The sequence below is a fragment of the Nerophis ophidion genome, linkage group LG10 (genome assembly GCF_033978795.1).
Source record: "Nerophis ophidion isolate RoL-2023_Sa linkage group LG10, RoL_Noph_v1.0, whole genome shotgun sequence".
Classification (NCBI taxonomy): Eukaryota; Metazoa; Chordata; class Actinopteri; order Syngnathiformes; family Syngnathidae; genus Nerophis; species Nerophis ophidion.
Window position 1 is genome coordinate 12,503,275 of NC_084620.1, and position 25,651 is coordinate 12,528,925.

A 25,651-nucleotide genomic window follows, 5' to 3' on the forward strand; every position below is an offset into this window, starting at 1 on the left:
AGCAACACGTGACAAAGACGTTGGAAAAGGTGGCAATAAATACTGATAAAGTTGAGGAATGCTCATCAAACACTTATTTGGAACATCCCACAGGTGTGCAGGCTAATTGGGAACAGGTGGGTGCCATGATTGAGTATAAAAGCAGCTTCCATGAAATGCTAAGTAATCACGAACAAGGATGGGGCGAGGGTCAACCAATTTGTAAGGAAATTGTCAAACAGTTTTAGAACAACATTTCTCATCGAGCTGTTGCAAGGAATTTAGGGATTTTACCATCTACGGTCCGTAAAATCATCAAAAGGTTCAGAGAATCTGGAGAAATCACTAGACGTAAGCGATGATATTACCGACCGTTGATCCCTCAGGTGGTACTGCATCAAAAACAGACATCAGTGTGTAAAGGATATCATATATATATATATATATATATATATATATATATATATATATATATATATATATATATATATATATATATATATATATATAGGCAGAGGCACTAAAAAGTAACAATTGTATCAAATATAAAAATATGCCAATTAAAAAGCTACACTAAATAAAACAGACTTTCACCTTGTATCTTCTGTGTACAAACATGTAAATTGTAAATAACATATTTATGTTGCCTAATTACAAATGCAGCGGGGGGCTAGGAGGGGAAGTAGGAGGTGGAGGAGTAGGTCCCATCCCCAGAGGAGGCATCCACCGTTTTACCTGAGGTGGCCTGCATTATAAAATCACCCCCAACAATAATTCCTTTTGGAAGACAAAGCTCACAAATGGTAATTTAATAACCCTCTCAGCCAAATCAGTTTAGTGGAGGCACAAGTCAAAGGGAAAAGAAAATGCAGAAATTGAATCTTCTGCAATGCAAGTGGAAAATCATCTTCGTATGCATAGGATGATGCAGGATGCAAAACTGACAAATATTTTAACTTTATACTCCTCACTTTTGACTGCATGACTCTGTGTGCATGTTTTGTTATTTCCACCCGCCCCCACGGAACTTGCTCGTGATTGGTTTTTGCGGCTCCGCTCTTTATGCTAATGAACCCTGTGAGAGGGAGCCATGTTGTTCCTGTGCCAAGACATTTTCAAAGAATGAATTTTAAAAGCGTAGAGAATGGCCTGTGTGAGGTTCAGTGCACTTAGTACAATATTTAAACGGATCCCAAATGTGTGCACACGGATTCACCATAGGGATGGGCGATACGGCCTAAAATCTATATCGCATTATGTATTGCAGCCTCCTACAATAACGATATATACCACAATACATTATTAGGCATATAAATGATAATAGACCATTTCAAAATGGGTTAGAAAGGCTGCTGACATACACAGTAACATGTCATTTCCGGTTGTATTATTTGATCAAATTTACTATTCTGTGTGGAGTTTGCATGTTCTCCCCGTGAATGCGTGGGTTCCCTCCGGGTACTCCAGTTTCCTCCCACTTTTAAAGACATGCACCTGGGGATACAGTAGGTTGATTGGCAACACTAAATTGGCCCTAGTGTGTGAATGTGAGTGTGAATGTTGTCTGTCTATCTGTGTTGGCCCTGCGATGAGGTGGCGACTTGTCCAGGGTGTACCCCACCTTCCGCCCGATTGTAGCTGAGATAGGCGCCAGCGCCCCCCGCGACCCCAAAAGGTAATAAGCGGTAGGAAATGGATGGATGGATTATTTATCCACTTGAAAATTTTACAGTCAATCATTGGTTATGTTCTGTTGTAACATGGTTTCTTCTGCACTTCTACTAAAATATAATAAGCAGTTATTCATCTGTTTGGCTACATCACAGTAGGAATGGGCGATCAAGTATTGATCCAATTCTAAGTAGTTACAGGGGCAGTATTGTATTATACTAGAGATGTCCGATAATGGCTTCTTTGTCGATATCCGATAGTGTCCAACTCTTAATTACCGATTCCGATATCAACCGATACCGATATATACATTCGTGGAATTAACACATTATTATGCCTAATTTTTTTGTGATGCCCCGCTGGATGCATTAAACAATGTAACAAAGTTTTCCAAAATAAATCAACTCAAGTTATGGAAAAAAATGCCAACATGGCACTGCCATATTTATTATAGAAGTCACAAAGCGCATTATTTTTTTTAACATGCCTCAAAGCAGCAGCTTGGAATTTGGGACATGCTCGCTCTGAGAGAGCATGAGGAGATTGGGGTGGGATGGGGTTGAGGTGTGTGTGTGTGTGGGGGGGGGGGGGGGGGGGGGTTATATTGTAGCATCCCCGAATAGTTAGTGCTGCAAGGGGGTCTGGGTATTTGGTCTGTTGTGTTTATGTTGTGTTACGGTGCGGATGTTCTCTCAAAATGTGTTTGTCATTCTTGTTTGGTGTGGGGTCACAGTGTGGCGCATATTTGAAACAGTGTTAATGTTGTTTATACGGCCACCCTCAGTGTGACCTCTATGGCTGTTGACCAAGTATGTCTTGCATTAACTTGTGTGTGTGAAAAGCCGTAGATATTATGTGATTGGGCCGGCATGCAAAGGCAGTGCCTTTAAGGTTTATTGGCGTTCTGTATTTCTCCCTACGTCCGTGTACCACTCCATACAGCGGCGTTTTAAAAAGTCATGAATTTTACTTTGGAAAACAAATACCAATAATTTCTGATATCACATTTTAAAGCATTTATCGGCCGACTCTGCAGCATCGAGTGGACATCGGGGGCGGTACCTCTCGATTGGCAGACTGAGGTGGTGGTCCCTCTCTTTAAGGGGGACCAGAGGGTGTGTTCAAACTATCGTGGAATAACACTCCTCAGCCTTCCCGGTAATGTTTATTCAGGTGTACTGGAGAGGAGGCTATGCCGGATAGTCGAACCTCGGATTCAGAAGGAACAGTGTGGTTTTCGTCCTGGTCGTGGAACAGCTCTATACTCTCGGAAGGGTTCTTGAGGGTGCATGGGAGTTTGCCCAACCAGTCTACATGTGCTTTGTGGACTTGGAGAAGGCATTCGACCGTGTCCCTCGGGAAGTCCTGTGGGGAGTGCTCAGAGAGTATGGGGTATCGGACTGTCTTATTGTGGCGGTCCGCTCCCTGTACGATCAGTGTCAGAGCTTGGTCCGCATTGCCGGCAGTAAGTCGTACACGTTTCCAGTGAGGGTTGGATTACGCCAAGGCTGTACTTTGTCACCGATTCTGTTCATAACTTTTATGGACAGAATTTCTAGGCGTAGTCAAGGCATTGAGGGGTTCTAGTTTGGTGGCCGCAGTATTAGGTCTCTGCTTTTTGCAGATGATGTGGTCCTGATGGCTTCATCTGGCCGAGAGCTTCAGCTCTCACTGAATCAGTTAGCAGCCGAGTGTGAAGCGACCGGAATGGGAATCAGCACCTCCAAGTCCGAGTCCATGGTTCTCTCCCGGAAAAGGGTGGAATGCCATATCCGGGTTGGGGAGGAGACACTGCCCCAAGTGGAGGAGTTCAAGTACCCAGGAGTCTTGTTCACGAGTGGGGGAAGAGCTGATGGTGAGATCGACAGGCGGATCGGTGCGGCGTCTTCAGTAATGCGGACGTTGTACCAATCCGTTGTGGTGAAGAAAAAGCTGAGCCGTAAGACAAAGCTCTCAATTTACCGGTCGATCTACGTTCCCATCCTCACCTATGGTCATGAGCTCTGGGTCATGACCGAAAGGATAAGATCGCGGGTACAAGCGGCTAAAATGAGTTTCCTCACCCTTGGAGATAGGGTGAGAGGCTCTGTCATCCGGGAGGAACTCAAAGTAAAGCTGCTGCTCCTCCACATCGAGAGGAGCCTGATGAGGTGGTTTGGGCATATGGTCAAGATGCCACCCGAACGCCTCCCTCGGGAGGTGTTTAGGGCACGTCCAACTGGTAGGAGGCCACGGGGAAGACCCAGGACACGTTGGGAAGACTATGTCGCCCGGCTGGCCTAGGAACGCCTAGGGATCCCCCGGGAAGAGCTGGACGAAGTGGCTGGGGAGAGGAAAGTCTGGGCTTCCCTGCTTAGGATGCTGCCCCAGCGACCAGACTTCGGATAAGCGGAAGAAGATGGATGAATGGATGGATATCGGCCGATAATATCGGCAGTCCGATATTATCGGACATCTCTCTCTGTATTATACCAATAATCCATCCATCCATTTTCTACTGCTTGTCCCTTTTGGGGTCGCGGGGGGTGCTGGAGCCAATCTCAGCTGCATTTGGGCGGAAAGTGGCGCACACCCTGGACAAGTCACCACCTCATCACAGGGCCAACACTGATAGACAGACAACATTCACACTCACATTCACACACTAGGGCCAATTTAGTGTTGCCAATCAACCTATCTTCATGTGCATGTCTTAGGAGGTGGAAGGAAGCCAGAGTACCCGAAGGGAACCCACGCGGTCATGGGGAGAACATGAAAACTCCACACAGAAAGATCCCGAGCCCGGGATAGAACTCAGGACAACTCAGGACCTTTGTATTGTGAGGCACACACACTAACCCCTGTTTCCACCGTGCTGTCTTTATACCATTAATGACAACTAACATGTTCAAGAATATTTAATGATTGATATTTTGATCACAATTATAACCAGAGAAAAATGCGGATGATGGTGCAACAATAGCTATAAAATATTCATATAATCCACCCGAATGCAGCTGAGATAGGCTCCAGCACCCCCTGTGAACCCAAAAAGGACAAGCGGTAGAAAATGGGTGGTTGGATGGGCTCTGATTTAAATCATTTGGGGTTTGCCCTTAAATGGGCACTGCACTTTTTTTTTAATTTTGCTAATCGTTCACAGTCATTATGAGAGACAAGAACATACGTCTTTTTTTATTTGTTTTTTTAACGATTTTATAGATGATAAAAAACACTTGAAAGATGCGGCTAATCGGAGCCACCATTGTAGCCTTCAGAGATCTCTAAAACAACTTAAAAAAAAAACAGCAACGTTTTATATACACACTGCAAGTCTATCTATAATCTACTTACGCTCACGTTCATAACAAAATGTAAAATGTTCAATATTAACCGTATTTTGATCATTTTAAACACTTCTTCCACGCATTGATTTCTGTTTCCGTAGCAGTGCACGTCTAATATTTGGCAACATGTCTGTTCCTACTTCCGGAATCAAACACGAGTGTGTTTTGAAATCATTGCAGACTTGGTAACAGACAACAAAGACGACTATTTTTGATGTTTTTCAGTCAGTACAGATTGGTGTTCTGTCGCATTGTGTTGTGCATTACAAACTCAAACGCGTTGAGTGTTGTTGTAGAAGCTAGCTCATCTCCTGTCGTAGTTACCTTTTAGGTCTAATACCGATGTGTTACAATGATAGAAAAAGAGTTCTTGAGTGTTCACTTTTACAATAACAATGACGCTACAGCTTGGGTATTATATTGGTTGTGAAACGTAAATACAGTATTGTTGACACTTTTTGAGTGAATTTTCAAAGTGTAAATGAAGTATTGTTGACAGTTTTTGAATGCATTTCAAAGGGATTTAGAGGTCAAATTGATTGCTCCTGTTAGCTGCATTGCTAGCCACCTAGAACGAGCTGATTTTGAAATGTTGGAAAGCGAAAAAATAAAAAATAACTTGTCATCTTGTCTCCTATAATATTGTAAATGATTGGCAAAATCCCCCCAAAAGTGCAGTTTGTGCAGTCCTTTGAGGCTTTTTTGATTAAGGGCTATATACATCAACTTTGATTGATTAATTTTGCATTATTGTTTTATACTTGTTACTAGGGGTGTGGGGAAAAAATAGTTTCGAATACGAATCGCGATTCTCACGTTGTGCGATTCAGAATCGATTCCCTCTTTTTTTAAATGTCTTATTTAAATTTTTTTAATCAATCCAACAAAACATTACACAGCAATACCATAACAATGCAATCCAATTCCAAAACCAAGCCTGACCCAGCAACACTCAGAACTGCAATAAACAGAGTAATTGAGAGGAGACACAAACAAGACACAGAACAAACCAAAAGTAATGAAACAAAAATTAATATTATCAACAACAGTATCAATATTAGTTATAATTTCAGCATGGTAGTGATTAAAAATCCCTCATTGACATTATCATTAGACATTTATAAAAATAAAAAAAAGAACAATAGTGTCACAGTGGCTTACACTTGCATCGCATCTCATAAGCTTGACAACACACTGTGTCCAATGTTTTCACAAAGATAAAATAAGTCATATTTTTTGTTCGTTTAATAGTTAAAACAAATTTACATTATTGCAATCAGTTGATAAAACATGGTCCTTTATAATTATAAAAGCTTTTTTTTAAAAATGTAATACTCTGCTAGCATGTCAGCAGACTGGGGTAGATCCTGCTGAAATCCTATGTATTGAATGAATACAGAATCGTTTTGAATCGGAAAATTATCGTTTTTGAATCGAGAATCGCGTTGAATCGAAAAAAATCGATATATTATCGAATCGTGACCCCAAATAATCACTAACTTTAGAATTTGATGCCAGCAACACGTGACAAAGAAGTTGGAAAAGGTGGCAATAAATACTGATAAAGTTGAGGGTTGCTCATCAAATACTTATTTGGAACATCCCACAGGTGTGCAGGCTAATGGGGAACAGGTGGGTGCCATGATTGGGTATAAAAACAGCTTCCCAAAAAAATGCTAAGTCTTTTACAAGAAAGGATGGGGCGAGGTACACCCCTTTGTCCACAACTGCGTGAGCAAATAGTCAAACAGTTTAAGAACAACGTTTCTCAAAGTACAATTGCAAGAAATTTAGGGATTTCAACATCTATGTTCCATAATATCATTAGAAGGTTCAGAAAATCTGGAGAAAATCACTCCACGTAAGCGGCATGGCCGGAAACCAACGTTGAATGACCGTGACCTTCGATCCCTCAGATGGCACTGTATCAAAACCCGACATCAATCTCTAAAGGATATCACCACATGGGCTCAGGAACACTTCAGAAAACCACTGTCACTAAATACAGTTAGTCGCTACAGCTGTAAGTGCAAATAAAAGCTCTACTATGCAAAACGAAAGCCATTTCTTGACAACATACAGAACCGCCGCCGGCTTCTCTGGTCGTGAGATCATCTAAGATGGACTAATGCAAAGTGGAAAAGTGTTCTGTGGTCTGACGAGTCCACATTTCAAATTGTTTTTGGAAATATTCGACATCAAGTCATCCGGACCAAAGGGAAAGCAAACTATCCATACTGTTATCGACACAAAGTTCAAAAGCCTGTGGTGGTGTGGGGGTGCATTAGTGCCCAAGGCATGGGTAACTTACACATCTGTGAAGGCACCATTAATGCTGAAAGGTACTTACAGATTTTGGAACAACATATGCTGCCATCTAGGCGCCGTCTTTTTCATGGACGCCCCTGCTTATTACAGTAAGACAATGCAAAGCCACATTCAGCATGTGTTACAACAGCGTGGCTTCGTAAAAAAGAGTGGGGGTACTTTCCTGGCCCGCCTGCAATCCAGACCTGTCTCCCATCGAAAATGTGTGGCGCATTATGAAGGGTAAAATACGACAGCGGAAAAAAAAAACAAGAATGGGAAGGAATTCCACTTTCAAAGCTTCAACAATTAGTTTCCTCAGCTCCCTAATGTTTATTGAGTGTTTTTAAAAGAAAAGGTGATGTAAGACAGTGGTGAACATGCCCTTTCCCAACTACTTTGGCACGTGTTGCAGCCATGAAATTCTAAGTTAATTATTATTTGCAAAAAAAAAAAAATAATTATGAGTTTGAACATCAAATATAGTGTCCTTGTAGTACATTCAATTGAATATGGGTTGAAAAGGATTTGCAAATCATTGTATTACGTTTATATTTACATCTAACAAAATGTCCCAACTCATATGGCAACAGGGTTTGTACCTCGCTTTGTTCCTTGATTTCTTTGTACCTTCTGAAGAAGAGTGATTTTGACTTGCTAAAGTTTTTGTTTGAGCTAATTTCATAGTGGTCTGCCTTCTGTTTTCCCTCTTCTTAGAGCGCTTTAATTTGTAGTTTTCTTAGCTCTTTATAGTGTAGTTTCTGTACATAGCCTTTTGTCTCTTCCTCTTCGTCAACGATTTTCTTTTGGTGTAGCTAATCATAGATTGTTGTTTTTTGTTTGAAGATCAGTGTACATTTTTCTATCGCCATTTATCCTCCCTCGGGAGTGATTTTCTGTTCATTGTTTTGCGCCCTGTGCTACGTTTCTTTTGATAGTTACTCTCGTGTATCTAGTCTAAAGTTTATAGCCATTTGTGTTATGATCACCTGCCCGGATCATGTTCTATTTGGTTTTTGGACTCCCTTAGTTCCCCAGTTTTGTGTCTCCTTGGTTGCTGATTGGTTGCAGCTGCCTCTGATTAGTGTCTCGGATGCTCACCTGCTGCTAGGCACTAATCAGAGTGCTATTTATTCCCGTTTCTTTCCACACTCAGTCTGGCTTCGTAATTTGCTTCACGCAACAGTTGACTGTGGTTTTGATTCATGGTCTTTACATACTAGCTTCCACGCAAAACTCCTTTTGCTTGCTAGTTCCCACGCTAGCCCCCTTAGCTTTTGCCTTCCGTGCTATGAGCACGCTTGTTTGTTACCGCCTGATTTATTGGTAAATAAATCATTTCCTACCTGGACACTGTGTCCAAAGTCTGTCTGTATCTCGGGAAAATGACCCCCAAATCATGCACCCAGATTGTCACAATTTGTTTATTCACTCTGTCTGAAGAGAGTTCTTAAAAACTGCTGAATAAAAGCCTGCGTCAATCATTCCCCGTCTGCAACTGAGTCCTCATTCTTGCGAAAACTTAACACTTTGTAAGGGAGTAAACTTACAGAATCATCAAATATCTATTTTTACCCAAAATATGTTTTATCATTCTACTATTGCAATTAAAAATACAGCATTGTGCTAAATGTTTCTACATTTGTTTTATTGTTGAGTAAATATTTTAAATATTTTCCATGTTCATCTTATTTAATTGGGTTATGTTTGCTTCATATGTTAAATAATGAACTTTCCTATAGTTTTAGTACAGATAGTTTAAAACTGGCAGATTAAAAATAATATAAAAAATGATGATTAGGAAAAAAAAGATTGTGATATATACATACTTTTTTTTTGCACAAGTGTTCACTCTGTTCATTTTATTCAGCTATTGAACAAATACACCCATGCGTGGGGTGGACTGATAGACAGAGTGAACCCTGTTTTTGTCATAGAGGCAAAGAAAAACATACACACATGGCAATTTGTCAATGCCACAAAATGTATCAAGTTCCTTGCACTTATTATTCATCACCCTAGGCCTTGTTTCAATAAACCTACTATAAAAAACTATTGAATCTTTATAGCTTTGTAAAGGGGCAAACTTACAAAATCAAATACCTATTTTTCCCTCAAATGTTTTATCATTCTATTGCAAGTAAAAAATACAGCATTGTGCTACATTTGCATTTGCTTTGTACTTACAGTGTAATTGTGATTGGTCACAGTCACTGGCTTTCCATCGTCTGTGTAGTAGGTTTCTGTGAAGTCTGCACCAAAAAGCTCACTGGGTAAAAAAAAAGAGGGAAAAAAATAAGCAGTTATGAGTGATTATGATTTAATTTGTTTGAAGCCAACACAGGCGCTGCAAATGTCAAAACACAAGCTTCAAACACAGCAGAATGCATGCAGTGTTGTAGCAATGCTGCCTTGACACATGGGTGCATCACATGTTAGTGACTAACAAGAAAGCATCAAAACACTCTTTTGTCTGTGAAGATGCACACTGTGTTGAACAGGAATACCATCAGGCCGGTTCATTCATAATGACACGCAGTCACATGCTGAATATTAAATAAAGCCTCCCTGTGCAAGCAGTCATTAAGGAGAAAACACATCCTTCTATAACCATCAAAGGCTGTGTGCATTAGCACCAGTCAATTCTAATCGCTACAGATTACACCTAGCTGGCTTTAATTAAAGTCAGCAATAAGAAGGATTGCTATAGCATTCTTATCGAGAGGTTAGAGTGAGGAAAGCAAATAAAAGGCTTAATTAAATCGGTTTTATTTTATCCAGCCAAAGGCAACAAAGAGTGGTGAGGCATGTTTTTCCTGTAGCAACATCGAATCATCACTTTTCTTATCCACATAAAAAACAAACATATAATGTTCACAGGCAGGCTTGTGGGGGAAAAAAGAGGCAGAAAATCAATGGGTTGGCTGTAGTTGATGTAATTATGTAGAAATCCCGGCCTTCTCTCAGTGACATCTGGAAAAACAGAACAAGCAGATGCGCTCCAACGATCGACAACAATTACACACAGCAGAGCAGACGCACGAGTGGTGTCACAAAAACAATGTTCCGATATATTAGTGTACCTATACTGAATGCTTGTTCTCATTTATCATTGCGCTTGCTGGTAAATTTCACTTCAAAATACTTTGACAAGCCTTTGGATAAAACTGTTACCTAATTTAGAGCAAATAACTGACCTGCATTTAAGTAAACCATTTGAATTATTTTCCTGTGAGACATTCTAAAAATAAAATTGCAATTTTGGTCATATACTGCACTCTTTTTTTTAAGTCAATTCGAGTTATGGAAGCCAGTAATAACCTGATTATCATGGTTCATCTAAATGAAAAAATTGTGATCAATCTGATTAAAAAATATCATTTGACAGCACTAATATAGATATAACGTAATATTAACAGTGTAGCAATATGAGCAAAACTAGACAAAAAACAAGGATTTTTTAATAATTGAATAGACGAGAAGTGAAAAATATTGATCATAGCATGCTAGAATCCATACATCTTTTAGACATCTGTACATTCAGTACCTCAGCAGCCATGAGCCTCACTGTATGTCCCACGTGTGTTGCGGCACATACTGTATTTCATATCACAAAAAAACCTGCATAAAAAGCCTAAAACCCATCAAGAATCAATCATGCTTGATAAGGTAAATCATGAAATAACATGATAATTAACACTGTAAAAATATGATTTTGGTATGAATTTGCATATGTCGATCGCTTTTTTGCTTTTGTGTCGATGAGACATTCCTACCACAAACCAGATGCACAAATAAATGTGACCTACACAGTTCCCTGTATAACCAGCAGAGGGCACTGCAGCCACAGCAGTCTGGGTCACAGAGCATTATATGCATTATATGCAAAATGCCCAGAGTTCTCTGCACAAAAACAATCCAAGTCTTTACAGAGAGAACGCAAAACGGGCCTGAGTTAGCTAAAGTTAGTGTTGTGTTAGCTAATGCTAATTTATCCAAGAAAGACCGTGCTCGCTGCTTATTCTATTGTATCAATGCCATTTGATGACCGTGTCCCGATGTAGATACTGATCTCTTATCAGTGCAATGTGTGTCGAATCATCCCAAAAGTCATGGCGTAACATGACCCTCCCTAGTGTGCCCCTGATTGGCTCGCCAGTGTCTGACCATGTCTGTGACCCAGACCGCTTTCGCTGCAGTGCCCTCTGCTGGTTGTTCAGGGGAGTGTGTAGGTCACATTTATTTGTGCATCTAGTTTGTGGTAGGAATGTCTCATCGACACAAAAGCAAAAAAGCGATCCACATATGCAAATTCAATATAAATACATTTACAAAATAAAGCATATTTATATTAAAATCTCAAAAATATATATAGAAATACATGTTTAGTTATAAAAATTATTGATTTATTTGTATGTCACATTTTAAAATATATACATTTTATTTGTGTGTATTTTAAAATCTCAAAAATATATTTACAAATACGCGTTTATTTATAAAAAATATTTATTTATTTGTATATCACATTTATATATGCATATGTATTAATATTATATTGATATATGTAAGTAGATGTAAGAAAATTGTACTTCAATAGATATCTGGCTAGATATTCTGGCCTTCAGGAGGAGGGTGAAGCCAAATGAAAGACGCCCTGCAGGACCACAGATCGCTCACGGCCCGTCTCACTGTCTCAGACCCTGAAGGTCACACTGAGAGCGAAGAAGCCCGCTTGTCTTTAGGGAGACAATAAACAAGACCTCTCATAGTGTGCATGAAGTCAGCTACAGTACTTCCTGAATTTGACAGGAAGCACTTAAGCACAACAGGCCAAACAGCCGTTGCTCTCTGTCTTCAACTTCCTCCCCTCTTCATTCCATTTCCTGTGTATTTCTAGCCTGCGGCAGACTATTGATTTAATGCTGCTCAATCCCTCCCAGACCCGCCTATACTCAACAATTTCTTTCTTTTCTCAGCGCTGTTGGCTCTGAGCTGCCAGTCATCATCTCAGCTATCATCCGGAGCAGGAAGAGACTCTGATAAGAACAAAGCTCTTATTTGATTTCAATCACAGCCGAGTTCAAACAAACTGTCTATACGTCGTAATAACACAGACTGATGCTTCTCCAGAGGTTATCCAGACTTTTGCGGGACTCCAAACTCCCACCTTGTTGTGTTGGGTGCCAAAACATGAAGCTGAAGTCAGCACATTATCTAGGACATGCCTCATCAGTGATGTTTTGTAGAATAGGATTCAATCTGCCTGGTGGCGCTCACTTCCTCACACATAGAACACCCTCTTGTTGAATGAGCATGGATAAGATATTGGCCAAATAGAGACACTGTGTACTGTATATTAGCTCTACTAGGGGAACTTTGATTTTTGATTAGCGGAAACCCATGTGGAGGATGCAGAAAGTTGTATGTAACACTGAAAGATACACCTTGTTATGTCATTAATTTCAATGAAATAGGTGTGTGTTTGGAAACAAAATCGCCTTCACCAGGTATTGTATCGTTTTATTTTTGAGCGTTAATTCTCAATGTTATTGCTGTGTAATGTCCAATTTTGACCTTGCGTGACTCTCCATTGCTCCACATAAAGATGTTTTAAGACACATCCATCACATTTTTGAAACAAATTTGTCATACTAATATTGGTGTTGTTTTCATTAAACGGGACATACGAAGAATTTTGTGTTTTCTTCTGGATACTCGTGTTAAACAATACCAAAGCATCAAATAATAAGGTTTATGCATTTGGGCGTGAGCTTGCACACAGTTTTGGATGCCTCTGTTGGCAGAGTTTTGCGGTCTGGCAACGTTGTGACATCACAACGAGGAGAACGTTCTTATTTGGTCTCTGGCGTTGTCCGCTGACGTATCGGTAACCTATGCATGTTAAACATTTTTTGCCATCATCGCTTGTGTTAGGCTTAAATATTTTTTTTAATATTATTTGGTCAAATTCAGTTAAAACCCTTTTTTGTATCAAAAATGCTCATGCCGTGTATCATAACCGCTTTTATTGAAACAATGGTAACTGAATTCATTGAAATCGATTATTTTCTTAGCACCACAACTTTCTGAAAAAATACGTGATCTGGTCTTGCCAATGAATGCCTTTCAAAGCTGATCACCTCTGACTGATACGTAATTTATTTTTGGTCACTTGACTGACAGAGGCGGTTAACAGCTTAGTAAATACAGTATAATCACCTCCATTGTGGCAAATAAACTACATCTCTCAGAAGCTTAAATATCACTGGAGGACAAGGTTAAACATGTTTTACACAGTAAGAGCAAGCCAAGAGAAGACAAGCTAATCGTTAAGCTAGCTTAAAACAACACAAGAAATAAGTGTTTAAAGAAGTCTAACTTTTTTTTTCATGTTTACAAATTCAAACCCTTCAGAGGCAGTCGTGATTAAGAGCTATATAAATAAACTTTGATTGACTTATTTTTTGCTCTTACAATAACAATGTCACTACAACTTTGTTATTATACAGGTTACGGAACATAAATGAAGTATTATTGGCGTTTTTTGGATGCATTTTTTAAAGTGATTTAGCGGGAGAATGGATTGCTCCCATTCGCCGCATTGCCATCCACCAACAACGATACGATTTTTACAAAGTAGAATGCAAATAAAAACAACCTTTTGACATCTTGTCTGTTATTAGGAATGTGAACAATATCTAAAATTCCCCCAAAAAGTGCAGTTACCCTTTAAGTGCTAAGTATACAGAGGAAAAACAGCTTCATACTTTATGTCTACGATGTATTCAAAAATGGGAGGATACCGCCAGCTGGCACGACACAGTTGAGTGACTGCATCAGTTGCAACTACAAAAGAGTAAACGCATTCTCACACTAGACCTGCGTGCAAACTGAGCATTCAAGCCACAGCCCGTTTACTTGTTCCATCACTAAAACGTTATCTCCCTGACTTTGTGGATTGTTTCCAGACTGGGGTCAGATTATTATTTTCAATTTTGTCACGGTGACAGAGCGTGCCATGGTTTGACTTTTGGATGATCTTGAGACTTGATTCATAGTTTATTTCTATTATGAATTGTGTCCGTGATCATTTTTAACTCGCAAGGAGCAATTGCTACGTTGCGCGCATGCTGCTCCATGTACATGGAGTAGTGCCAAGGAAAGGGAAGCGTGCTGTGCCCGGGTACGGATCACAGTAGCATGCCAAAAGTGCCAGACTGTAGCTGTGTCCCAATTAAGGGTCTGCATCCTTCGGAGGATCCGGCCTACGCAACCTCAGAAGGCTGGACCTTCGGACGCACCTCCGAAGGATGCATCACCTGTTGTTAAAGGGGACAGTCTAACCTGAGGAGGATACTTACATTTGAAAGTGTATTCGCTGCCGGTGCTGCTGCTTGTATTTTCCGCCACCGTCAAAAATATCCGGGTTGAACAAAGGCGCATAAAGCATCTTTGGATATGGGAGGCCACAAAGGATAGTTGCGGTACATCCTCCGAATACAGGGAAAAGGAGGGTGCATTTGGAGGAACCTTCGAATTTGAATGAATTGGGACAGCCTTTGCGCAGCGGATTTATGTAAGTGGCCTTCAAATTCAGCCTTCGAAGGATGTAGACCCTGAATTGGGACAGAGCTTGTATGTGCAAACGCATGCAGGGCTTGGGCATGATTCCCCTTCCCTCTGCTGGCTCTTAGTTTTTAATTAATTTATGAGAGCATGTTCGTAAACTGAGGACATCCTGTATATTACATATTATTATAATATACAATATATATAACGTGTTGGTTATCCAATAATCAGCAAGTCTTTGTGGAGTTGTGTGCACACAGTAAATCTAAAGTAAGGAACCATTAACTTTTAATTATATTATTTGAAAAAAAATATATGAAAAAAACTTCTTTAAGAATGAATTTTTTTTTTAGTATTTTGTGTTGTAAGCCTCATAGCACCTGACTTTGATGGTTAGAGCGGATCTGACTCCAGGGCGGGTCCGCCTTCGGGCCACCCAATTCGCCCCGGAGTCAGCTGCGCTCTGCGCATGCGCCATTTTGTTGTTGCTGGGCCGCTTTTTCTCTCATTGAAAATTCCTGTTACAAGCAGTAAAACTGCATCAACTTTGCAACACACCTGTGCATGTAAAGTGCTTTATAAATAAAGTTTGATTGATTAATTGATTGCTACGGCACTTACAGTATATCCATGCCTAAATTAAAGGGCCTTTACAAAAACAACAATTGCACATAAACATAAGGTAACAAGCAATAAAAGAAAGGCATTAAACATTTCACATTGAATCAGTTACGGCTACAAGACTGACCTTTTAAATATGCAAAGTTAATATCTAAAATGATACAGTCTGAGTTTAGGACTCATGGAGTTCCACAGGTTTGAGCCATGGACAGAAAAGCCTTAGTGTCCTTATACTCCTTCCAGCGCCTTGGAATTGTAGCTAACAAAATAAAGAGTTGATACATGTTTGTTTGGGTGCCTAAGATGATTTGTAACACTAGCCAGCTTTTATCCTCATGTGTCTTAGACCTAGCTAGCAGTTACACAAATCTCAGACCTTGACTCACGTGCAAACTATTCAAACATTTTGCAACATGTGTGCTTTTCTGGCCGCCATTCAAGAGCCTAGAAGTGATGACACATTTTATCATCATACCATATAAGTCCAACGTTGATGAACAAGCATGGCTGCTTCTGGCCCACAGGAGCAGAGAGGGGGCCCAATAGATAGAATAACATTCCAAGTAAGTCCCTCCTTCATTACTGTGACCTACATTCCCTGGTCCAAACTTGTGCTGGAAGTAGACAGACTGAGCCGAGTGGCCGAGCTGACTAATGACCAGCAGCTCTCGTCTCCACGACATCTCATTCATTCTTCACTCAATGCCAACTTTGTCTCAGGGCTTCCGACCTTCCCAAGCGTCTGTCTCCTTTTACTCCAACACATCAATCTGTTTCCAAGCAACTGGAATCCTCCGCATTCCCTGACAAAACACACTTCTTACACCCCTTTCATTCATTTATTTTATCTTGTGTGCCAGAGAAATACAACTGTAAGTAATGCATGAAATGTTCTCATTCATAATGTAGCACCAAGTGATTCTTAAGCTGTTAATTTAAGGTCAAACTAGTGTTTTAAGGAGCTGTCTGCATGGCCACAAAATGTCTGCTTAAGAATTAATGTTTTTGTTTAAGGCAGTCCTTCTCAAATAGTGGGGTGGGCCCCCCTGGGGGGGAGCGGTGAAATCGATCAATCAATCAAAGTTTATTCATATAGTCCTGTGGAGAGGCGGAGCAAACGGGCCGACGGCGGGGCAGGGCGCGGCACGCTACCCTGCCCAAGATGACGGCAAGAAGGCGGAGGATGCGGCGGAGCAGAGAGGCGGGGCTTTCCGCGAGCGACGCCGCCACAATTTGAATCAGGTGCGTGGCATACACACCTGCACACAGTTAACTCATCTCCTGCTGTATAAAAGGGGAGAAGGAGGAGAGATCAAGAGGAGTTGGAGAGCCTGCAGGAGCGGATGAAGAGCGATCGGAGAGAGACGGAAAGGAGAGACGGAGCGCACGACAACGACGCGGCCGACTGAAGAAGAGCGAGGAGCGAGCAGCGGACGGAAAGGCTGAAAAGCAACCCGGCAAAAGACGCAATTATTGAAAGAATAAAAGAGTCAATCTGTTTCCAGGCACTCCTCTCTGAGCTGCTACCTTACCGTGGTAGAGGAGTTTGCGTGTCCCAATGATCCTAGGAGCTATGTTGTCTGGGGGTTTTCATGCCCCCTGGTAGGGTCTCCCAAGACAAACAGGTCCTAGGTGAGTGATCAGACAAAGAGCAGCTCAAAGACTTCAATGGAATTACAACGAAATGAACCCAGATTTCCCTCGCCCGGACGTGGGTCACCGGGGCCCCGCTCTGGAGCCAGGCCCGGAGTTGGGGCACGATGGCGAGCGCCTGGTGGTCGGGCCTGTTCCCATGGGGCCCGGCCGGGCACAGCCCGAAGAGGCAACGTGGGTCATCCCTCCAATGGGCTCACCACTCATAGGAGGGGCCATAGAGGTCGGGTGCATTGTGAGCTGGGCGGCAGCCGAAGGCAGGGCACTTGGCGGTCCGATCCTCGGCTACAGAAGCTAGCTCTTGGGACGTGGAACGTCACCTCACTGGGGGGGAAGGAGCCTGAGCTAGTGCGCGAGGTAGAGAAGTTCCGGCTGGATATAGTCGGACTCACCTCGACGCACAGCAAGGGCTCTGGAACCAGTTCTCTCGAGAGGGACTGGACCCTCTTCCACTCTGGCGTTGCCGGCAGTGAGAGGCGACGGGCTGGGGTGGCAATTCTGGTTGCCCCCCGGCTCAAAGCCTGTACGTTTGAGTTCAACCCAGTGGACGAGAGGGTAGCTTCCCTTCGCCTTCGGGTGGGGGGACGGATCCTGACTGTTGTTTGTGCTTACGCACCAAACAGCAGTTCAGAATACCCACCCTTTTTGGGTACACTCGAGGGAGTACTGGAAAGTGCTCCTCCGGGTGATTCCCTTGTCCTACTGGGAGACTTCAACGCTCATGTTGGCAACGACAGTGAAACCTGGAGAGGCGTGATTGGGAAGAATGGTCGCCCGGATCTAAACCCGAGTGGTGTTTTGTTATTGGACTTTTGTGCTCGTCACGGATTGCCCATAACAAACACCATGTTCCAACATAAGGGTGTCCATATGTGCACTTGGCACCAGGACACCCTAGGCCGCAGCTCCATGATCGACTTTGTAGTTGTGTCATCGGATTTGCGGCCTTATGTTTTGGACACTCGGGTGAAGAGAGGGGCGGAGCTTTCTACCGATCACCACCTGGTGGTGAGTTGGCTGCGATGGTGGGGCAGGATGCCGGACAGACCTGGCAGGCCCAAGCGCATTGAGAGGGTCTGCTGGGAACGTCTGGCAGAGTCTCCTGTCAGAGAGAGTTTCAATTCACACCTCCGGGAGAACTTTGAACATGTCACGAGGGAGGTGCGGGACATTGAGTCCGAGTGGACCATGTTCCGAACCTCTATTGTCGAGGCGGCTGATTGGAGCTGTGGCCGCAAGGTTGTTGGTGCCTGTCGTGGCGGTAATCCCAGAACCCGTTGGTGGACACCAGCAGTGAGGGATGCCGTCAAGCTGAAGAAGGAGTCCTATCGGGTTCTTTTGGCTCATAGGACTCCGGAGGCAGTGGACGGGTACCGACGGGCCAAGCGGTGTGCAGCTTTAGCGGTCGCGGAGGCAAAAACTCGGACATGGGAAGAGTTCGGGGAAGCCATGGAAAACGACTTCCGGACGGCTTCGAAGCGATTCTGGACCACCATACGGCGCCTCAGGAAGGGGAAGCAGTGCACTATCAACACCGTGTATGGTGCGGATGGTGTTCTGCTGACTTCGACTGCGGATGTTGTGGATCGGTGGAGGGAATACTTCGAAGACCTCCTCAATCCCACCAACACGTCTTTCTTTGAGGAAGCGGTGCCTGGGGAATCTGTAGTGGACTCTCCTATTTCTGGGGCTGAGGTCGCTGAGGTAGTTAAAAAGCTCCTCGGCGGCAAGGCCCCGGGGGTGGATGAGATCCGCCCGGAGTTCCTTAAGGCTCTGGATGCTGTGGGGCTGTCTTGGTTGACAAGACTCTGCAGCATCGCGTGGACATCGGGGGCGGTACCTCTGGATTGGCAGACCGGGGTGGTGGTCCCTCTCTTTAAGAAGGGGGACCGGAGGGTGTGTTCCAACTATCGTGGGATCACACTCCTCAGCCTTCCCGGTAAGGTTTATTCAGGTGTACTGGAGAGGAGGCTTCGCTGGATAGTCGAACCTCGGATTCAGGAGGAACAGTGTGGTTTTCGTCCTGGTCGTGGAACTGTGGACCAGCTCTATACTCTCGGCAGGGTTCTTGAGGGTGCATGGGAGTTTGCCCAACCAGTCTACATGTGCTTTGTGGACTTGGAGAAGGCATTCGACCGTGTCCCTCGGGAAGTCCTGTGGGGAGTGCTCAGAGAGTATGGGGTATCGGAATGTCTTATTGTGGCAGTCCGCTCCCTGTATGATCAGTGTCAGAGCTTGGTCCGCATTGCTGGCAGTAAGTCGGACACGTTTCCAGTGAAGGTTGGACTCCGCCAAGGCTGTCCTTTGTCACCGATTCTGTTCATAACTTTTATGGACAGAATTTCTAGGCGCAGTCAAGGCGTTGAGGGGTTCCGGTTTGGTGACCACGGGATTAGGTCTCTGCTTTTTGCAGATGATGTAGTCCTGATGGCTTCATCTGGCCGGGATCTTCAGCTCTCACTGGATCGGTTCGCAGCCGAGTGTGAAGCGACTGGAATGAGAATCAGCACCTCCAAGTCCGAGTACATGGTTCTCGCCCGGAAAAGGGTGGAGTGCCATCTCCGGGTTGGGGAGGAGACCCTGCCCCAAGTGGAGGAGTTCAAGTACCTAGGAGTCTTGTTCACGAGTGGGGGAAGAGTGGATCGTGAGATCGACAGGCGGATCGGTGCGGCGTCTTCAGTAATGCGGACGTTGTATCGATCCGTTGTGGTGAAGAAGGAGCTGAGCCGGAAGGCAAAGCTCTCAATTTACCGGTCGATCTACGTTCCCATCCTCACCTATGGTCATGAGCTTTGGGTCATGACCGAAAGGATAAAATCACGGGTACAAGCGGCCGAAATGAGTTTCCTCCGCCGGGTGGCGGGGCTCTCCCTTAGAGATAGGGTGAGAAGCTCTGCCATCCGGGAGGAGCTCAACGTAAAGCCGCTGCTCCTCCACATCGAGAGGAGCCAGATGAGGTGGTTCGGGCATCTGGTCAGGATGCCACCCGAACGCCTCCCTAGGGATGTGTTTAGGGCACGTCCAGCTGGTAGGAGGCCACGGGGAAGACCCAGGACACGTTGGAAAGACTATGTCTCCCGGCTGGCCTGGGAACGCCTCGGGATCCCCCGGGAAGAGCTAGACGAAGTGGCTGGAGATAGGGAAGTCTGGGCTTCCCTGCTTAGGCTGCTGCCCCCGCGACCCGACCTCGGATAAGCGGAAGATGATGGATGGATGGATAAAAGAGTCAAACCTGCTCAAAAGCATGTCCTTCCATGGTGATCTGCTGAACCCGAGGGACGACGGCTTAAGACTGTCACAAGTCCTTAATCACAAGTGTCTCAAAGGGCTGCACAAGACACAACGACATCCTCGGCTCAGATCCCACATCAGGGCAAGACAAAACTCAACCCTTTGGGTGCAGTAACAAATCCTGGAGGGGACCGCAGATGTGGGGACCCCACCTAGGCGACCAGTGCAACGGATGCTGAGTGGATACAATAATGTTACCTCGGAAACATGATTTTTTTCCCCTCTGTACCAGAATATGACAAAGCACATGTAGCACTTGTCTTTACTGTAACCACGGTGGGAAATGAGGAAAGGCGGGTGCGTTGTTTCCTTTGATGTTAATAAACTTACAATGTTATACAGAGGTATAGTCATAAGAAATGGATAGACAAATTAAGCTATTTATGGTCACAGTGGAGGGGCGGAAAGTATTTTCTTCTACCTAGGAGGGGCGTAACAGAAATTCATTGAGATGCACTGGTTTAAGGCAAAAGAAAGCACAGCAAAGCAGGGAGTGAAGCCAGAAAAGAGATTAATTTCTGAAATGGAAGCAAAAAGAAGGGCAGTACTCACTGGTTACGTTCTACTTGTAGCACCAGTTGGAGGTCGCTGGAGGAGAGCACAATTTCCCCTCTAATTGGATGCTCATCCTGTTGGATTAAGAAGAGAGGGAGTTAGATCATCAAATAGAGGCATAACAACCCCTTTGTTACCAGAATGAATTGCTGTCAAAGCCTTACACGGCCGTCTACACAATAAGTAAATATGATCAAATGTACCAAACAAAGCACAAAGGTGGTTCTGTTGCAGGAAAAGGCACATAAAGCATGTAAAGTGCTTCATACTTGTGTTTTACATTGCCTTATCCCAGTCTTTCACCCATCTGAATTGAATATTTCCTTTTATATATTCTATACTGTACATAAAAAACAGACCAAACATCCTACGTTTCTGCATCCATTTTTAGGTTATTTCCTCATATTTTTTCATGTGCCTGATTGTGCATACTTTATGGAGGTTGTGATGAAACATTTTCAGCACATTTACCTTTAAAAAATCCTCTTTTTTTCCGCCTTCCAGCCCGTATTTATGCTGAGAGTCATTTGAGCCGAGCTACCCATGTTAAGTTTCACCCCACACGCCCGCGTGTGATATATATAAATCAATCAATCAATCAATCAGTGTTTACTTCACAAACCACCACGACAGTAACCACCACGACAGTAAGTAAGTAAACGGTTAAGACGGGAGAGTGACTGGTGATTTTCGAATGTCATTGGGATTTCATGACGATGCCAAATCTTCTCAAAGAGTGAGGAGATTAAAAATAGAATTGGGGAGATTTACAAGGATGGAGAGCTTTTGTTGACCCAAACAGACAATGACAGGAGTTAAAACGACAATGCAGTGTGGCAGGTGTTGAATATAGATGCATGTTCAAGCGGCCAGCGTGGGCTCTGCTAAAGTGCAGCCCGCCCACTGAGGTCATTCATTATGTCTAATCTACATGCCAGGAAAAGAGTTGTTATCACAGAGAAACAGGACACTGTCATTAACGAAACACAAATGGCAATGTTTTTCCTTATTGTTTCCTCCTTGTGTTTTACATATCCTGTAATCACAGCAGACCAACATGTTCTTCCAGGCTAAACCGCAGCTCATACGTAAATTATATGTAGCCCCAGGGCTACTGACTATATAACAATTAAATAAAACATTCCCTTTAAGGGCATTTTTCAGACCTTCAGTTGTCTCAATTGGTGCACATCCGTACTTTCTCTTTGTCCTTTAAGTGCACAAGTGCATTTACATTGAAAAGTACAGCAAAGTGAAGTGTACGGTCAGACCTCCTACAAGTTAGCAATGTGGCTATAGATCATGATCACTGCTTAATTCATAGCAACTTTTTGGGTTATGCTTGTGTTAAAATAAAAATAAATGGTAAATGGGTTGTACTTGTATAGCGCTTTTCTACCCCTTTTTAAGGAGCCCAAAGCGCTTTAACAGTATTTCCACATTCACCCATTCACACACACACTGACGGCGGGAGCTGCCACTCAAGGCGCTCACCAGGACCCATCAGGAGCAAGGTTGAAGTGTCTTGCTCAAGGACACAACGGACGTGACTAGGATGGTAGAAGGTGGGGATTGAACCAATAACCCTCAGATTGCTGGCACAGCCACTCTACCAACTTTGCCACGCCGTAACAGGCAAAGCATACCCCCAGCAATATATAAATGGCCCAAATAAAAATGTTCCTAAAGAAACCACTGCACTAATTATGATTAGTATATACTGAAATATATACTAATATATCACACTATATTATATATATTATAATAAAATATACAGTGGTACCTCAACCTACGAGCACACGCGTTCCACTGCCAAGATTGTAACCTGAACTGAGCAAGAGGCCGAACCACGTCAAGCCACATACAGTCCCTGGGCGCTACACGATGGCTGCCCACTGCTCCTCAAGAGAGGATAGTTCAGGGACTACATTTGATGTACATGTGACAATAATAGATTTTTTTCTCCTTCTTCTCCAGTGAACTCAATTTAATCCATGCTTGGCCCTCTTAAACCAGCACACATTTCACCTTTAAACATGCCTTTTAAAAATAAAAACAAACTGTTAGATAAGAAATATGGTTTTAAAAACAATACAATAGTAATGCAAACCACTACAGTAGTTTTATGAGTGTAACAGGGTAGGTGGATAATGGAGAATCCCCACAGCCAACGCATCACCTATATTTTGTAAAACAGTAATATTATACATGTATATGTGAAGCAGATTGAAGAAGACTTTGAAATCCTTTTTAATTGGTTCTTTTTGGCGTGTCAAAGTGTCTCAACTTTTCGGATTATCTCTTCAGCCATCTACTTTCCAGGTGAGATGCATGATTTATGATCTACACTAAACTTACAGGGAGCAGGGAAGCGAGGAAACAGCAGATCACTCAATGATTTAAATATAGGGACAAACGGAAGAATTTCCCCCGACCGCTTGCCTCCCTGTTGACTGCCTCTTTGCCTTCCCCCTTGGATTTGACGGAAGATACATCCAACGCGCACAGACAACACCCTCTAGTAAATTCCACATTGTTATTTCCACACATAGTCCGCATTCTTTCTCTCGTGGTAGCATACACACCCTACACATTCATCAAAGGTTTTAATAAACCTTTTACAACCGCAGTTCTTTCCTTGTGTTGCCTCCTTCTCTTTGCCTAGTACACAACATTTTTAAGTTGCAAGTGATAAACGCTTATTTTGTGAAACAAAAGGAAATGTAAAACTGCATCAATATACATAAATTAAAGATGCACCAATACTCGAGTTTTAATTGTATCATAACTCCTGAATCGTATTCGAAATGGAATTGTGACATGCCCAAAGATTCCCACCTCTATTGATGAGGTTGTAGATATTCCTGCAAGGGCATTTTCGAAAAAGACATTTCAAGAGAAGCTTGATTTTCTGAGACAAGGTCAGCTAAACATGGAGCAAGCTAACCTGTCTCAGCCGGTGAGAGGGTTTGTGCGCCACTTCCAATCGAATCTACCAACCTTACCTCTGGCAAATATACCTCAAATATTTATTTATTTTTTGGCATTTAATATGGTTTTATAATTATTTTTATTTTGACAGTATCACGTAGAGATATGCTTTAATTACTGATATGGGTTTATTGATTTTTAAATGTACTGCAGGAAGGTAGCCCGTTTAGCCCGTTTTGTAAACACTACTGAGGTGATTTATTGCCACGTAGTGCGCAAGTGTGTTTATTATGGTATTTTAAGATATTAAAGTCGGAAAAAGTAGGACATAACTGAAGACCTGTGTGTGAAATGCATGGCCAGCCACTAATGTTCACTGTATTTAATTAAACTTTAATAATCCCTCTAATTGTCAATCAAGTAGACCCATCTGCCGCTGGCAACGCGGTGAGTCTCATCCTTGGATCATCTGTAGGGTATCCATTCAAGTGTAACATTTGCATAATCATCTGCTAACAAAAGAATGCCAACAAATGTATGTTTCGTTATTGGACTAACAGAGTAGATATGAGTTTCCATCATGCCAACCTGATGCCACTGTGGCTGTGTATTGATGTTGAAAACATGTGACAGCACTGGCTGTCACATGTTGTCGTATTCAGGCTAATCACATGCATCCTGCAATACCAGTCACTCATGCTGAATCTTCCTAAATGATAAATAATAGTCAACTGATAGATTATATATTGTCTATTAGATATGTCAAAAGGGAGTTCAGAAGTGACTATTTAGCATATTTATAGGTGAAACTCAAATTGTTTTAATATCGTGCAAAAGTTAACTCATGTTAGAAATTCAACTTGAAATGTGAAATTAATTTACATGTTTTTGTCAGATGACTTATTCCCGTAAGTGGAAAAAGAGTAGTGGTCAACCAAGCCAAGGTGGCTGTTCTGCTGCAAGCAGCGCACAAACTATCTGAGTACTCAAGGTACCTAGATATTCCTGCAAAAAGCAGATACAAGCAAGAAATCTAACTATGCAATGGAATAGATCCCTATTAAAAAAAGATGTGTCGAGTGATAAAGGATTATCCATAGGTGGAGTTCCTAGTGATATTGAACTATGTTGTGTTCCAAACAGATGAAAACTAAGAAAAGCATGAAGGCCTACAATTTCTTTGTGTGTGGCTGGGGTCAAGGAAATTGGTATCAAGACTCTACCGGAGAAATATGCATTGTTTTTTAGCTAGGGTAAGGTTGCATTTGATTATTTAACTTAGCATCTGCAGCCATGTCTGTTGTCCGTGAACCCGCTGTTAACGAGTACGCGTGTTTTTCTCCTTCTTTATCAAAATATAATTACAGATGTCAACAATGTGTATGTGCTGAAAGCTTCATTGACGATTGCTGCCCTTGGTAAAAGCTTAACCCTTTTAAGTTTTGCTGACATTTACTTTTTTTTGGTTAAACTCACCGAGTTGGTGCTTTACAAAACACTTGCAGCAAAAATGTGTTTTGACAAATACAAATAATACCACAATAATACTTAACTGGGAAGTACTAAAAGTGAAAATTAAATCAGACATCAGACAAACCTTAAAGTTATCACTGCAAACTTGTTCATTCTTCCACTTTGCTTCCTGAGTGTGTGCCACTTTTCTCGTCATCGTTTTATAAAATCTTGCACTCTTCTACCCTTCCTGATTACCTCCCAAGGAACTCTAAAGAAACTAATAACCTGTCGAA

At 42.6% G+C, this 25,651-nt stretch overlaps 1 protein-coding gene across 2 annotated transcripts in view; it reads right to left on the reverse strand.

The window, feature by feature from the left end:
- Positions 1-25,651, reverse strand: part of adam19a (ADAM metallopeptidase domain 19a) — a 128,185-nt gene that overhangs the window by 47,506 nt on the left and 55,028 nt on the right. For both annotated transcript variants that reach the window (XM_061912414.1, XM_061912415.1), the window contains 2 exons: positions 20,970-21,046; positions 9,471-9,552 (listed from right to left, as the gene is read on the reverse strand). In XM_061912414.1, the coding sequence (XP_061768398.1) occupies positions 9,471-9,552; positions 20,970-21,046 (159 nt within the window). The remainder of the gene's footprint in view (positions 1-9,470; positions 9,553-20,969; positions 21,047-25,651) is intronic.